The sequence below is a fragment of the Crinia signifera genome, chromosome 19 (assembly GCF_055691185.1).
Source record: "Crinia signifera chromosome 19, ASM5569118v1, whole genome shotgun sequence".
Taxonomy (NCBI): Eukaryota; Metazoa; Chordata; class Amphibia; order Anura; family Myobatrachidae; genus Crinia; species Crinia signifera.
In genome coordinates this window covers 107,764,419-107,779,264 of record NC_139226.1, presented here as the reverse complement: position 1 = coordinate 107,779,264, position 14,846 = coordinate 107,764,419, and the positions used below count along the sequence as shown (strand labels likewise).

The 14,846-nt window shown below is 44.3% G+C and overlaps 1 protein-coding gene across 2 annotated transcripts; it reads left to right on the top strand.

Moving 5' to 3' along the window:
* Nucleotides 1–429: 429 nt before the first annotated feature.
* On the top strand, nucleotides 430–13,943 carry CD3E (CD3 epsilon subunit of T-cell receptor complex). 2 transcript variants are annotated; one of them, XM_083163134.1, is made up of 6 exons: nucleotides 430–677; nucleotides 3,853–3,873; nucleotides 4,677–4,883; nucleotides 10,443–10,607; nucleotides 10,812–10,855; nucleotides 13,605–13,943. In XM_083163134.1, exons 1-6 carry the CDS (start codon nucleotides 629–631, stop codon nucleotides 13,659–13,661), a joined length of 543 nt encoding a protein of 180 aa, XP_083019260.1. In that variant the 5' UTR covers nucleotides 430–628; the 3' UTR covers nucleotides 13,662–13,943. The 2 variants fall into 2 exon arrangements, with proteins under 2 accessions (XP_083019260.1, XP_083019259.1); XM_083163133.1 differs by having other exon boundaries at nucleotides 431–677; nucleotides 10,809–10,855; nucleotides 13,605–13,941.
* The last annotated feature ends 903 nt before the right edge of the window (nucleotides 13,944–14,846 follow it).

Here is a 14,846-nt window from a genome sequence, read left to right as displayed (position 1 = left end):
CCTGTACTCTAGCCTCGTCGGTGTCCACAAACAGCTGTACCCTTGACAATAAGCACGGGATCATTTCCCCCAGGCCTATCGGACCCTTAATTGAGCCGTGACAGGTTTTTTTTTATAGCAAAGAAGATTTTTGTGATAGTAACAGAAAACAACATTACCGAGGGGTGTTGCTAACTAGGCCCCATAGTGAGATAATTGAACAAGTAAAGGCAAAAATCCCTTAAAGCATTATTGAAGTTGTTTATGCAGCGTTCATGTTTCTTTCTGATCGGAAAGACCTATTTTCAAAAATGAGATCGGAAAATGTGGTTGGAACTGTGTGGTTTACTTCTGCGCACTTGTGAGAACTTTGTCGCTGTTGTGAAAAGCAGGTGACACCCCCTGGCAATGTAACTTATGCAGCGACAGATCGAGAGGGGGCTGGGGGGGTGAGAGAGAAAGAGAAAAGTTAGAAAGGAAAGTAGGAGACAAGGAGGCAGACACATCAAACAGATTCAGTTGATCAAACAGAAAGTAGAAAATGATGAGAAATTAACAGCGACTTGTACAGAAGATATAGGACCAAAGAAATTATTACTATAGGTTGGAAAAAAAAGTTTTGTTAGGACAACATTTTTGCTTGTAGACAATGAAGCCACAGATCCTGCTGTCTTTTCTGGTGGCTGGGCAGCTTTTTGGTGAGTATATAACATTGAGTATATAACATGGAGTGACTTGTCGAGGTCTAGAATACATAACTACGTTGTCAATATTTATATATGTCATAGACACAGATGTGTACATGTAATAGACCCAATTTAAATGTGTAAGACAGGCGATCAGTTTAGTGGCATCTTTTGTGATATATATATATATATATATATGTGTGTGAAATGGGGTCCCTTGGCGATGGGCATGCTTAAATGCATTGATCAATTCATGAACTAAAACCCCATTATCTATTTAATTGATTATTTAAATGTTAAGGTGAGTTAGTTTGTTGTAGTGAGTGCTGTATTTGTATATACAAATGTAGTTTGTAGTTTTCTTACTGCCAGGATAATACGCATATATAGCATAGTAATATTTAATATACCATCTCATTAGAAGTTATAAAACTGAATTTAACATCCGCAGCTTCTATAAGAAATATATTTTTCTTTTGCATAGAATAAAAAAAAAACTCTGGACTACTTTGCACAATCCCGCGATAATGAAAGGTTAACTAGAACTGTTTCTAATTAATCAACAGATACTTAAACACTAATTTAAATAAACAAAAATAACAGTTGGGATCCAGTCATTTCAGAACAAAATATCATTTTAGAACAGGAACATTTACAAATGTGTATGATAAAGGATTTTGTTACAGAATATTGATCAGACAAATATTTCAATACTAGTAAGCCTGCTCGAAGCAAAAGCTTCGAAAGCTAGTCTGCTACCTTCTGTGTTTGTGCATGTGTGAGAAAGAGATGTAGTTTCAATCTCTGCCAGCAGATGGCAGTTTTTCAGAGACTCACGGACACTATGATGATGGTCCAATGACTCATAAACTTAAAAGGCCTATATTAGTGACATAATATTAACTATCAGCAATACATAAAGTACAGTATGATTTATATTTATTAAAATTATCTATGGCCACTGTAATAGGCAAAACTAGTGCTTGTGACTTCCAGTCATAAAATATGTGGACAAACAGATGCAAATTCTGTCCCTTATCACATAACTAACCCTAAGGATGACATATATACACAATTTACTTAATTTAATATTTTTTCTAAAGTACTCAATAAGAAACTTTTGACCTCGGGGTTCCATCAAAAATGTTCTGATACTCTAGGGAGCCATGATACGGAAAAAAAACCTATTGGGAATCACTGCAATAATCCAAATATTATTAACTATTTTGCATCATCGTGGTATTATAACTTGTACATATATAATTTTTTAGCATTAGCGCCTATTAATTAATCTCATTTGTGGGGTCACAGAGCATCATCCATAACCAATTTTTTGCAAAATAAGAAGAGGAGTAAAATAAATGATAAAATTAGTTTGAACTCATCTGCCCTTTTTAATGAATGTTTCCCTGGCGGATGTTGGCTTTTTGGGCATGTAAATGACAGTATTTCAGAGTTTACTTACTTAAATTTTGTATTGTAACTTTAAAAAAAGGTCAGTGATATTAAAACACACATGTAGGGGTGCTAGGGCCTTTCCAGGAGGAACAATTCAAATATCTGCATAAATAATGTTAAATCAAAATATTTATTACAAACAAATATATTTCTACCTTCAAGGAGAGAGCTGTCTGATCTTGATTGTGGGTGATCTTCCCCCTGCTTGTATCGCTGGGTTAGAAAATCTTTGAAACCACTGAATGGTGTAGTTCTGCACATGAGCATATATCTTGTATTTATGGGTTACTCCAACATTCTGCTGGAATTCATATCCAAAGCGGCTTCTCAATAGGGTGGTTCTACATTTAAGCGTGAACCTTATTAGTACGGCCTTTATTCACTCGTTCGGAGTGAAGTTAGCCTCACCTCAGTGAGTCTGTCCTCACCACCCGTTAGTGAACTCCAACACATAGGTTTGGTATAAAGAATACCCCTTGATTGTAAATCCTTATATCTGAATCTCTACTTTGCATGGCCCCTGATGAAGTTGTGTTGACGAAACGCGTTGGGCTTCTTTTAATAAAGAAAATACCTGTTTGAACGAAGTCTTCGTCTTATTGCTGAACTTCACAAACTCACCACTGAAAATCGATGATTGTTTGATCATCTTTTATGTTTATGAATGCTAGGTGGTACGATTTGAGCGCACTCTGATCTTCCCTTTGTTCTTGAGTTTTCTTGTGTGTCTCTTAATAACAGGAGAGACATTTCAGAGTTGTAGCTTGGTATTTTTTTCCCACCTGAACCATTCCCTTTCATATATATATATCTGCTTGTATAAGAATGGCAATGTTATTAGTACATTTTGATACAAATATACTTGACTGATCCAATGCTAACACATGAGTATATAGACCAGTGCTTTTCAACCTTTTTACCTTGTGCCACACTAAATAAGATTTCAAAATTGTGAAGGCACACCATGAGATCCCCACAGGACAAAACATACTGACCCCACAGGAAAAAAAAAAACTTATTGGCCCCATATAAAAAACAATCACACTGGTCCTCACAGGTAACAAAAATAAAATACATTGGCCCTTTACATGAAAAGAAGAGACCAGTAAATAACAGTTGAACTGGTGGTGGTTGTAAACTGGTTTGGGCATCTCTAGATCTGGGGGTACACTTGAGAACAGCTCAAGGCACACTAGTGTGCCACGGCACAGTAGTTGAAAAACACTGATATAAACAGATGTCAGAAAAAACTCAAAATTATTCTGGACATAAATAAATAGAAATGTTTTACATACCGCTTGATCCTTCTGTGTTCATGCGCCTACTTACACGGACTCCGCGCCAGATGCAAAATGTCTACATGCACTTCATGTGGCCTACATGCCCATGACACTCTCATGACTTTCCAACATGATGCATAAGATCCCTGTGTTAACATGGCGCGTCCCATTGCCTCCTATAAACTCCAATTTAATGGAAGGCCTGATCCGTTCATGAGCGCTTTCACACTCTGTCTGTGGGCGTATGAGTGGTAGGTGACTTGTTATTTGCACACTCACAGTCTATTACCTTATGTACTTAGGCCTTAGTTCAAGATTTTGAGAAATGCTTTATTCATAGAATGACACAATCACAGTATTGCCGTTCACATCTCCAGGTCCTTTCAGCTGTTATTGCGTCATTGAATGTAGTTAGAAATTTTACGTCTTTTGTCTTTTTTTTTTTCCAGATCTGTTATCTGCAGAGACAGGTAAGTCTTCCATGATGAATTTCTCCCAATCTCAGAGTTTCTTTTCCATTTCCTATTAATTTGTCAATAAGGTGCACTTATATACAGTACGCAAGATGTACCAAGCACTGGCGGTACATCTCGCTGCCCATCATCACGATGTACTGACATATGCTATGAGCACCGCAAAAGGCAGCTCTCCCAATTAGAGCTGCCCTTTGCGATCCCCACCGCTGCCTGGACTTCAGGGTTTCTTACCTGGAAGTCCCTCTGTGAATGCGCAGAGACACTGGCAGCTGTGGGGCATGGTGTGAGGATCCGTGCCGGATCCCTCACACAGCAGCGCTGAGTAGAGGAGCCCATAGGCTTCTGTGGGGTTACGTCAGCATAGTAACCCTCCGTAGTTAACACTTCGCTAACACATCCCCTCCACTTGTCGCCGACCATTGAATGATTTCTCCTGCCTTCGGAAATAAAATCAGTCTGAAATTACTTTGATTTCCTTCGGTGTCCACCGAAGAGGGGGCGGGTGCTGACGTCCTGTGACATCAGCTGCCCGCCTCCGGCAGCCATCGGCCTGCCCGGCCGTCCCTCCCTGCAATGAGGGGCCGGCGAGTGTGCTGGTAACCCCCAACCATTGGATCTGGGCCGAAGCCACCCCCTTCCGATCAGTAAAGAATCACCCCCTTAATCACACACAGATGTACAAATGTCGCACTCAAAATTGATTAGGGTAATCTTGCTAAATGCCCTTCCCACTCTGTGATATGTACCTCTCTTCTCTCTGCCTTTATGACCACTCTCCCCTTCTCCTTGTGTTATAGTACAGTCATATCAGGATTACAAATACAAGGTTCATATCTCCGGACTATCAGTCGTGATCACCTGTCCTAAAGAAGGAAAGACAACTCTGAAAAAAGGAGATCTAGCGATAAGTGAACTGCAAGAAGAACATGCCCTGAATTCTTATTCTTCATCAAATAATGGATTATATAGCTGTAATAATACATACTTCTACCTGCATGCCTATGGTAAGGAGCAGCAAGAGAACCTATTAGTCTGCCATTTATATAATTGAGTAAGAGTCCTTTAACTCACAATGGGGCAGATGTATTAATCTGCCTATAACGTTTGGCAAATAACGAGTCCCGCTTCGCCAGCATAACGTGGAGAAGCAGGCAAACGTTATAGGCAGATGTATTAACCCCATCCCAGCTGATAAGGAGAGCCGTTATCCCCAGCATGAACGGCTCTCCTTATCATCTCCCTCGCCGCCCCGCACATGAGCACTCGCCGTCCCCCCCCCTTCCCGGCCGGCTTTCTGGGCATGTGCGAGATCTCGCTAAAACCGCGAGATCTCCAGCGCAGCCCAAGCCAGATGCAGGGCTAGCGTTGTCCCCATAGTGGGGGATAGGACAACGCTAGCCCTGAGCTGGCTAAGCGGCCGGGGCGAATTAACGCCTTGAAGGCTGTTAATACATCGCCCCGGCCGTTAATCCCTGGGGGGGATTGCTGGGAGAGCCCCGCCGAGCGTAACTCGGCGGGCTGTCACTAGCGCACGTTAGGTGCGCTAGTATTACATTAGGATAAACGTAATCCCCCCCCAGTTAACCGACGTTAAGTGCCTTTTTGCACTTAACGCTGGTTGATACATCTGCCCCAATATTAGGCTGAATACTTTTTATCAATGCATACAGCTAATACTAGTCAGGGGTGGGGTAGATACAGATTATATGTGCCTGGGCTTATCTGGGGGCCCAAGTCATCTTGAGAGGTGGAGCAAAAGTCACTGTTTGGTGTTTCTGGGCAAGATGTACTAAGCTTGAAAAGTGACAAAATGGAGAGTGATAAACCACCAGCCAATCAGCTCCTACCTGCCATGTCACAGGCTGTGTTTGAAATATGAGGAGCTCATTGGTTGTTGGTTTATCATTCCCTATTTTATCACTTTTCAAGGCTTAGTACTGGGGTAGCCAACCCTAGTCCTCGAGAGCTTCCAAAAGTGCATGTTTTGCAGGTCTCCTCACAGAATCACGTGGAGCTAATTAGCTCCATCTGTGTATCTTTAAAAATGTGTCAGTGATTAATGAGTGCAGCTGTGCAGCAGCTAGGTTGTCTGGAAAATGTGACCTTTTGGTAGCTCTCGAGGGCTAGGGTTGGCTACAACTGGCTTAGTACATCTCGCCAAGAGAGAATTCTATGCAGTGTGGCCATGACTCCGCATTTGACCATGCCTCCAATCTAGTAATTGGTAGGGATGGCCATCGTTGCTATTGCCATCGATGGTTGCCATCAATGGCAATTCTACAACAGGCCATCGATAGTGCTAAACTATGTAATGGATGACCATTGATATTTTTACATATCGATGGTCATCCATTGTGTTTGATTGATTGGCCTGTGGGCCAATAAAAACACGGGGGCGGGGCTTTGCGGGTGTCAGGGGGCGGAGCTATGCTCCGTGTCCCGGCACTTAAAAAAAAAAACAGCTAAACATTGATTTGCTGTTCCATCGATGGAGGGAAACCATCTGGTTCTCCCCCATCGATGGCAAAAGTATTCGACATCGGCCATAAACCATCGATGATTTCAAATCATCGATGGCCATCCCTAGTAATGGGTCCCACCTCGTGCCACTCTCAACAGCCCTGTTACTAGAACTTATTTCAATTAAATTTCTCAAAGCATCTGTAGAGTCTACTGCAAAAAGTCAGAACAACCAATATTTTAATCATACTTACTGTAGAAAGGACCTCCATTCCGCAAGATCACAGATTTCCAGTACACCTCTGATTTCTACTGCTTAAAATCTTGAATGAAATGGTGTTTTCAGGAATCAGATGCCTAATACAGGTACATCACAGATAATCCTTAGTTCCACAAGTAAACCGTACTACGCATTTTGCCAGGCTATCGGTGGTATCCCTCCGCAGTGCGACACCCTCTCCCCGCCCGTACTTGGTCTCACCTCCACAGCGCAACTGCCCCCGAACCTGTCTCACCCCATACAGCCCATCTCCCCCTTCAGCCTGTTTCTCGCCTACCACTGCCTCTCTAAACCATCCCCCCGCCTAACTTTGCCGACACCTTTGTGTCCGGATCAAAAAAGTTGCTACTAAATCAGTGGTGTGCCTGTAACCCTCATGTAATATCATGTTTTTGGTTTTAGGCTTCATAAGTACAGAAGCTCTATAATCTATTTACAGTACCCCTCAAATGGCTAATTGTTAACCACCAACCCCCCACCCGCCACCCCACCCGACTCCCCAAAACAAAACATAAATTATAATAGTAGTAAAGAAATACCTTTTTTATTTATATTAAAAATAAAACAAATTAAAACAAAGATTAAATAAAAAAAATAGTATGATGTTTATATAAGTGAATGGATCATTTCCCAACAGACCAGGGAGCAGATCCTATTATTTGTGAAGGGAAAATGACCCTGTGGGAAGTTTATGGAAACTTATGGAGAATGTGAACAGTTTTAGCAGCAAATGTATCAAATTAATTGGCCCCATTATTCCTAGTGAAAGGGGCCTAGTTATCACTGCCGGTAGTGGGGCCGAGTTATCATTGCCGGTAGTGGGGTCTAGTTATCATTTCCGGTAGAGGGGCCTAGTTATCACTGCCAGTAGTTGGGCCCAGTTATCACTGCCAGTAGTAGGGCCTAGTTATTACTGCCGGTAGTGGGGTCTAGTTATCATTTCCGGTAGAGGGGCCTAGTTATCACTGCCGGTAGTTGGGCCCAGTTATCACTGCCGGTAGTGGGGCCTAGTTATCATTGCCGGTAGTGGGGCCTAGTTATCATTGCCGGTAGTGGGGACTAGTTATCACTGCCAGTAGTAGGGCCTAGTTATCACTGCCGGTAGTGGGGCCTAGTTATCTTTGCCGGTAGTGGGGCCTAGTTATCACTACCGGTAGTGGGGCCTAGTTATCATTTCCGGTAGAGGGGCCTAGTTATCACTGCCGGTAGTTGGGCCCAGTTATCACTGCCGGTAGTGGGGCCTAGTTATCATTGCCGGTAGTGGGGACTAGTTATCACTGCCAGTAGTTGGGCCCAGTTATCACTGCCAGTAGTTGGGCCCAGTTATCACTGCCAGTAGTTGGGCCCAGTTATTACTGCCGGTAGTGGGGTCTAGTTATCATTTCCGGTAGAGGGGCCTAGTTATCACTGCCGGTAGTTGGGCCCAGTTATCACTGCCGGTAGTGGGGCCTAGTTATCATTGCCGGTAGTGGGGCCTAGTTATCTTTGCCGGTAGTGGGGACTAGTTATCACTGCCAGTAGTAGGGCCTAGTTATCACTGCCGGTAGTGGGGCCTAGTTATCTCTGCCGGTAGTGGGGCCTAGTTATCACTACCGGTAGTGGGGTCTAGTTATCACTGCTGGTAGTTGGGCCTAGTTATCATTGCCGGTAGTGGGGCCTAGTTATCACTGCGGGTAGTGGGGCCTAGATATCACTGCCAGTAGTTGGGCCTAGTTATCACTGCCGGTAGTGGGGCCTAGCTATCACTGCCGGAAGTGGGGTCTAGTTATCACGGCCAGTAGTGGGGTCTAGTTATCACGGCCAGTAGTGGGGTCTAGTTATCATTGCCTGTAGTGGGGCCTAGTTATCACTGCCGGTAGTGGGGCCTAGTTATCATTGCCGGTAGTGGGGCCTAGTTATTATTGCCGGTAGTGGGGCCTAGTTATCATTGCCGGTAGTGGGGACTAGTTATCACTGCCGGTAGTGGGGCCTAGTTATCACTGCCGGTAGTGGGGCCTAGTTATCACTGCGGGTAGTGGGGCCTAGTTATCACTGCCAGTAGTTGGGCCTAGTTATCACTGCCGGTAGTGGGGCCTAGCTATCACTGCCGGAAGTGGGGACTAGTTATCACGGCCAGTAGTGGGGTCTAGTTATCATTGCCTGTAGTGGGGCCTAGTTATCACTGCCAGTAGTTGGGCCCAGTTATCACTGCCAGTAGTTGGGCCCAGTTATCACTGCCAGTAGTAGGGCCTAGTTATCACTGCCGGTAGTGGGGCCTAGTTATCATTGCCGGTAGTGGGGCCTAGTTATCATTGCCGGTAGTGGGGACTAGTTATCACTGCCGGTAGTGGGGCCTAGTTATCACTGCCGGTAGTTGGGCCTAGTTATCACTGCCGGTAGTGGGGCCTAGTTATCACTGCCGGTAGTGGGGTCTAGTTATCATTGCCTGTAGTTGGGCCCAGTTATCACTGCCAGTAGTTGGGCCCAGTTATCACTGCCAGTAGTGGGGTCTAGTTATCATTTCCGGTAGAGGGGCCTAGTTATCACTGCCGGTAGTTGGGCCCAGTTATCACTGCCAGTAGTTGGGCCCAGTTATTACTGCCAGTAGTTGGGCCCAGTTATCACTGCCAGTAGTTGGGCCCAGTTATTACTGCCAGTAGTTGGGCCCAGTTATCACTGCCAGTAGTTGGGCCCAGTTATTACTGCCGGTAGTGGGGTCTAGTTATCATTTCCGGTAGAGGGGCCTAGTTATCACTGCCGGTAGTTGGGCCCAGTTATCACTGCCGGTAGTGGGGCCTAGTTATCTTTGCCGGTAGTGGGGACTAGTTATCACTGCCAGTAGTAGGGCCTAGTTATCACTGCCGGTAGTGGGGCCTAGTTATCTTTGCCGGTAGTGGGGCCTAGTTATCACTACCGGTAGTGGGGTCTAGTTATCACTGCTGGTAGTTGGGCCTAGTTATCACTGCGGGTAGTGGGGCCTAGATATCACTGCCAGTAGTTGGGCCTAGTTATCACTGCCGGTAGTGGGGCCTAGCTATCACTGCCGGAAGTGGGGTCTAGTTATCACGGCCAGTAGTGGGGTCTAGTTATCATTGCCTGTAGTGGGGCCTAGTTATCACTGCCAGTAGTTGGGCCTAGTTATCACTGCCGGTAGTGGGGCCTAGCTATCACTGCCGGTAGTGGGGTCTAGTTATCACTGCCGGTAGTGGGGTCCAGTTATCATTGCCTGTAGTGGGGCCTAGTTATCACTGCCAGTAGTGGGGCCCAGTTATCATTGCCGGTAGTGGGGCCTAGTTATCACTGCCGGTAGTGGGGCCTAGTTATCATTGCCGGTAGTGGGGCCTAGTTATCATTGCCGGTAGTGGGGACTAGTTATCACTGCCGGTAGTGGGGCCTAGTTATCATTGCCGACAGTGGGGCCTAGTTATCATTGCCGGCAGTGGGGCCTAGTTATCATTGCCGGTAGTGGGGACTAGTTATCACTGCCGGTAGTGGGCCCTAGTTATCACTGCCAGTAGTAGGGCCTAGTTATCACTGCCGGTAGTGGGGCCTAGTTATCTTTGCCGGTCGTGGGGCCTAGTTATCACTACCGGTAGTGGGGTCTAGTTATCACTGCTGGTAGTTAGGCCTAGTTATCACTGCCAGTAGTGGGGTCTAGATATCATTGCCGGTAGTGGGGCCTAGTTATTACTGCCGGTAGTTGTGCCTAGTTATCACTGCCGGTAGTGGGGCCTAGTTATCACGACCCGTAGTGGGGCCCTTATTCCTTGTAACTGATTATCACTGAAGAAATTAACCCTTTTTGTGTAACCTCAGTTGAGTTCCCTTCTGCTGTATCCTACAGTGTGTGAAACCTGCACAGACGTCTCTTTTACTATGGTGGCCATTGTCCTTATTGTTGACTGCCTGGTCACAATTGGTGTGTCTTTCATCATCTACTATGGCTGCAGGAGACGATCTGGACGCTCCAGAGAAGTGGGATTTGGAAACGGAGGACATAAAAAAAAAGGTAGCATGGGGAAAAGGCCTAGCACGCATAAAGTCTAATCTATAAAGACAAGGGGACATGCTAGCTGGGAAAACATGAGATATACTGCACAAGCGCTTAAGCTTACATGACTAATCCTGGCTAATGTCATTTCTGAGAAGATGGGATAGGCACATCCACAACTGATGCCTTGCCGCTTTCAACCATCTTTTTTTTCTTCAACAGGCAAAAAAGAAGTTCCGCCACCTGTTCCTAATCCCGATTATGAGGTAATAATAGTTTTCTGAGGGTGTTCTGTTACAAAGCCAGTAAGAGAGCGAGGCTATATCTGTACAATAACATAATGTAACATATTAAGTGACGTCCAAACATACCGTATGTCAAACAGCCGCCATGACCTAGGGCTGGGGTAGCCAACCCTAGTCCTCGAGAGCTACCAACAGTGCATGTTTTGCAGGTCTCCTCACAGAATCACAAGAGAGCTAATTAGCTCCATCTGTGTATCTTTTAAAATGTGTCCGTGATTAATGAGTGCAGCTGTGCAGCAGCTAGGTTGTCTGGAAAATGTGAACTGTTGGTAGCTCTCGAGGGCTAGGGTTGGCTACTACTGACCTAGGGAGTTTTATGGACACATTTGACCTTATTTGGTGAGAAGGTAGCGCGAGTGCAATTGGTATTTTTTTTAAAGTCGCATCTTTGTGACCCATTTTCAGTCAGTCTCATCTGCAAATATAAATGCAGGCTTCTCCTACACCCATCTGAGCCTTAATTATAATTTATGTATATATGGAAATGAGGGTTCCTTGCCATGAAAAGTGTCTGTTTAATCGCTGCTCCTACAGTTTCATGCATTTGATTAAATGGGAGGTTTTTTTTACCTTTAACCAATTTACAGTCATCACTACCACCCTAACCCTTACACCAGGGTCAGGTCCCTTCAGGCAGCTATGGGGCCAAGTTATCATATAATAATTGTGTCTAATTGCCCGAAAACACCCATTTTGCGGGGGTTAGTCGCAAATATGAAGTATCCCCAAATGTATCTAGGAGGGACCCCAGTGGGAATCTGATCCCTCCTGCACTGCTCACAGCCAAATAAAAATATCGGGCAGCATTACATCATGTCCCAGGGGTACCGACATTCTGAGATGGCGGTAGCCCATTGTAGCCTATTGGCTACAGACCGACAGGGCCGCTGAAAACACCGCCAGGCCCCGGGTAAAAGGTGTGTGGCCAAAAGGAGGGCCGTGGCAAATGGGAGGCCACACCCCTGTAAAAATTTTAAAAAAATTGCGAGGAGTGCAGGCCATGTGCGGGCAGCCGACCTCCAGGGACACCCGCGCAGGGAGAGAGAGTGGACAGGCTGCTGCTGCAGCAGGTGTCTCTCTCTTCCGCTCAGCACGCGACACTGAGCAGCATGTGCTGAGCTGGGGAGAGAGGCTGTGCTGTGGCAGCCTGTCATCTCTACTCCCGCTGCCCAGCTCTCTGCAGTGGGGGATGGGGCCAGGACCCTGGCTCCTCCATCAGACCTGGGCCCGGGTAAAAAGTAGCTGCCCCCCTCCCCCTCGAGGGCACTGCAGACTGCACTGCTGGCAGGGTAGTGTGGTCAGCGATGAGAAGGATACAAAATAGGGAGGACAGAAAAGAATGTCTTTTTTATTGGCGCACAGAGGGAAGTGAAAAAATTATGTTTATTAATTTGTGTTAAAATTTCAAAAATTTTATTGAGTATTATTAAAAACTGTCAAGTATGTGAAATATCTCAATGATGTGTATAAAGTAAATAAAACAATTAAATTTTTAATAAAAAACGGTGTCCTTGTATTCTTTGTCTTAAATTTGTTGGAGTATTTCTGATAATAGATTTTATTTTTATTAAAAATCACTCAATACAAGGTTGGAGAATCCGACAATACAATTCCCTGAAAAATATTAATCTATTATCAGAAATACTCCAACAAATTTAAGATAAAGAATACAAGGACACCGGTTTTTATAAAAAATAAAAAAAATATTTACTTTATACACATCAACCGTAGCAACTTGAGACCCCCCAAAATTGCATTTCATCCTGACTGTTAATAAGGCTCATTGTCTCATTGTTGGAACATTTTAATTGTTTATCAAAATAAACGTTCACCAAAAAAATAACCAGAGAGCTGCACAGGATTGCTGCTGTTGTTAGGGTGCTGTCTGCTTCTCTTGTTGGGTCATTAGGGACATACTGTACAATGGTAATCCCCCTCTAATGTAATTACTGGCACTGTGAAAAAGGGTGGCAACACAATAATGTGATTCAGCACAAATTGTGTCAGCGCTTGAAAGTGGAGCGGTTGCAGGCAGGCAGGTGGCGGCAGGTTCCGGAACATTTACCCATTTTTCTGGGCGGGTCGGAGCGCAACACACGGCCATTCTACGTGAATAGGCAAATATGGACATGACATTGGTCATATTAAAAAATATATATATTTTTTTACATAAATGAGAATGAGAGAAGATAGGAGCTTTATGGTGGGCAGCTAAGATTACGGTGCCACAGGTTTTGCCAATTACACTGGTGATTTGGGTATGGGTCATTGGGATGACCCAATTTAGTTCAACCACTGAAGGTCGACACCTGAAATAGGTCAACATGGGTAAGGTCGACAGTGTTGGAAGGTTGACAAAAGCATTAGGTGGATAATGGGAAGGTCGACAGTCAAAATGTCGACATGAGTTTTGATTATCATTTTTTGTCCCAAATGTCGAAATAGTCAACATGGACACTGTCTAAGTATACTGCGTCCCCTCGCATCGATCTTCCGACCCTGTCGAACTTACCCATGTCGACCTATTTCAGTTGTTGACCTTCAGTCGACCTTATACCCTTATCCCGATAATTTATGCTTCTAACCTTTTAGTTGTGGCCCAGAATTTATAGCCACGATTGATGACAACTAGACCAGTAATTATAACGAATCATGTATAACATACAGCTGACATTAATTATTGTTTGTTTTGTTGTGATTTTCGTTACAGCCAATTCAGAGAGGAAGAAGGGAATTGTACGATGGATTGAACCAAACGTTTAAATAACCAACTGGACCCACATTTACTAAGTCTATATATATAATTACACCAATGAAGGTGTTTAAAGAGCAGCTAAAGTCTATATTATTAAAAATGTATTTCATAGACTGTGTGTTACCGAGCTGTATTATATAAACAGTTAAATAAATGTTTGTATTCAAGGCTCTTATGTAGAATGAAGGACAATTGTCATTTGTCACTGTAATAAAGCTGTGTCATGGTTTAAGGATCTGAAGCCCAAGGATCTAATACAAGCAATCGTGTAAAAGATTCCGACAGCAGGATAGAAAATGAATCTATCTTTAGTGAGGTTAGCAGAATGAAAGTTAATTTAATATGGTTTGAGGTAACATGTTTAAAAAAGGGGCAGACTAGCTGGGCCAAGTGGTTCTTATCTGCCGTCAAATTCTATGTTTCTATGTTTAATGTCTTTTTAGTGGAAGGCTGATCCTCTCTGAAATCACACACATATCTGTATACAATGGTCAACATAGGGGATGCCCAAGAAGGGAATTGCATCATAAGCTGTACACAATTCCAAACCAGGTCAAGCCCAGAGCTGATGCTTTTCCACTGTGGCACTGATTATTCCCAGGTTGGAGCTGTTTGCACTGCACATGGGAGCAGTGGAGTCGAAGTAGAGACTCTGGTTCCACCTCCAGACATCACTGGCCCCTCCCCGAATCAGTTTATCTTCCCATGTCAACGGTTATCCCTATTCAGTTGTTCACTTTGGAGGCCATACTCAGATCAAACATGTGCTCCTGCCATATGGCTGGTGGTGTATATTTCCATGGTGTTACTGATGGTATTGTCTAAAGCTGGGTACACATGGAACAATTTGAAGCCCAATGTGGGCGTTTCCGATCGATTGGAACGACCAATCAATCAAATCGTTCCATGCATCGTTAACGATGCGCGTACCCGCGAATCATTAACGATGGCCTATGATCTTTCCTGCATGCAGAAAGATCATAGTTTCGTTGTACTTACCTTTGAGAAAGTTGTCCCAGTACAACGAAACGCGTCTGGTTTAACCCTTGTTTGGACTCTGGATACCCCTCTACTACTCACCTTGAACCAGCTACTCCTCTTGTCCCCCCACGGACCCACCAATATTACTGCCGGCACCCCCAAACTGGATGTACAAAAACGGGTAACCCACCACCTGCTAATTTCTGGAGCCTTTTC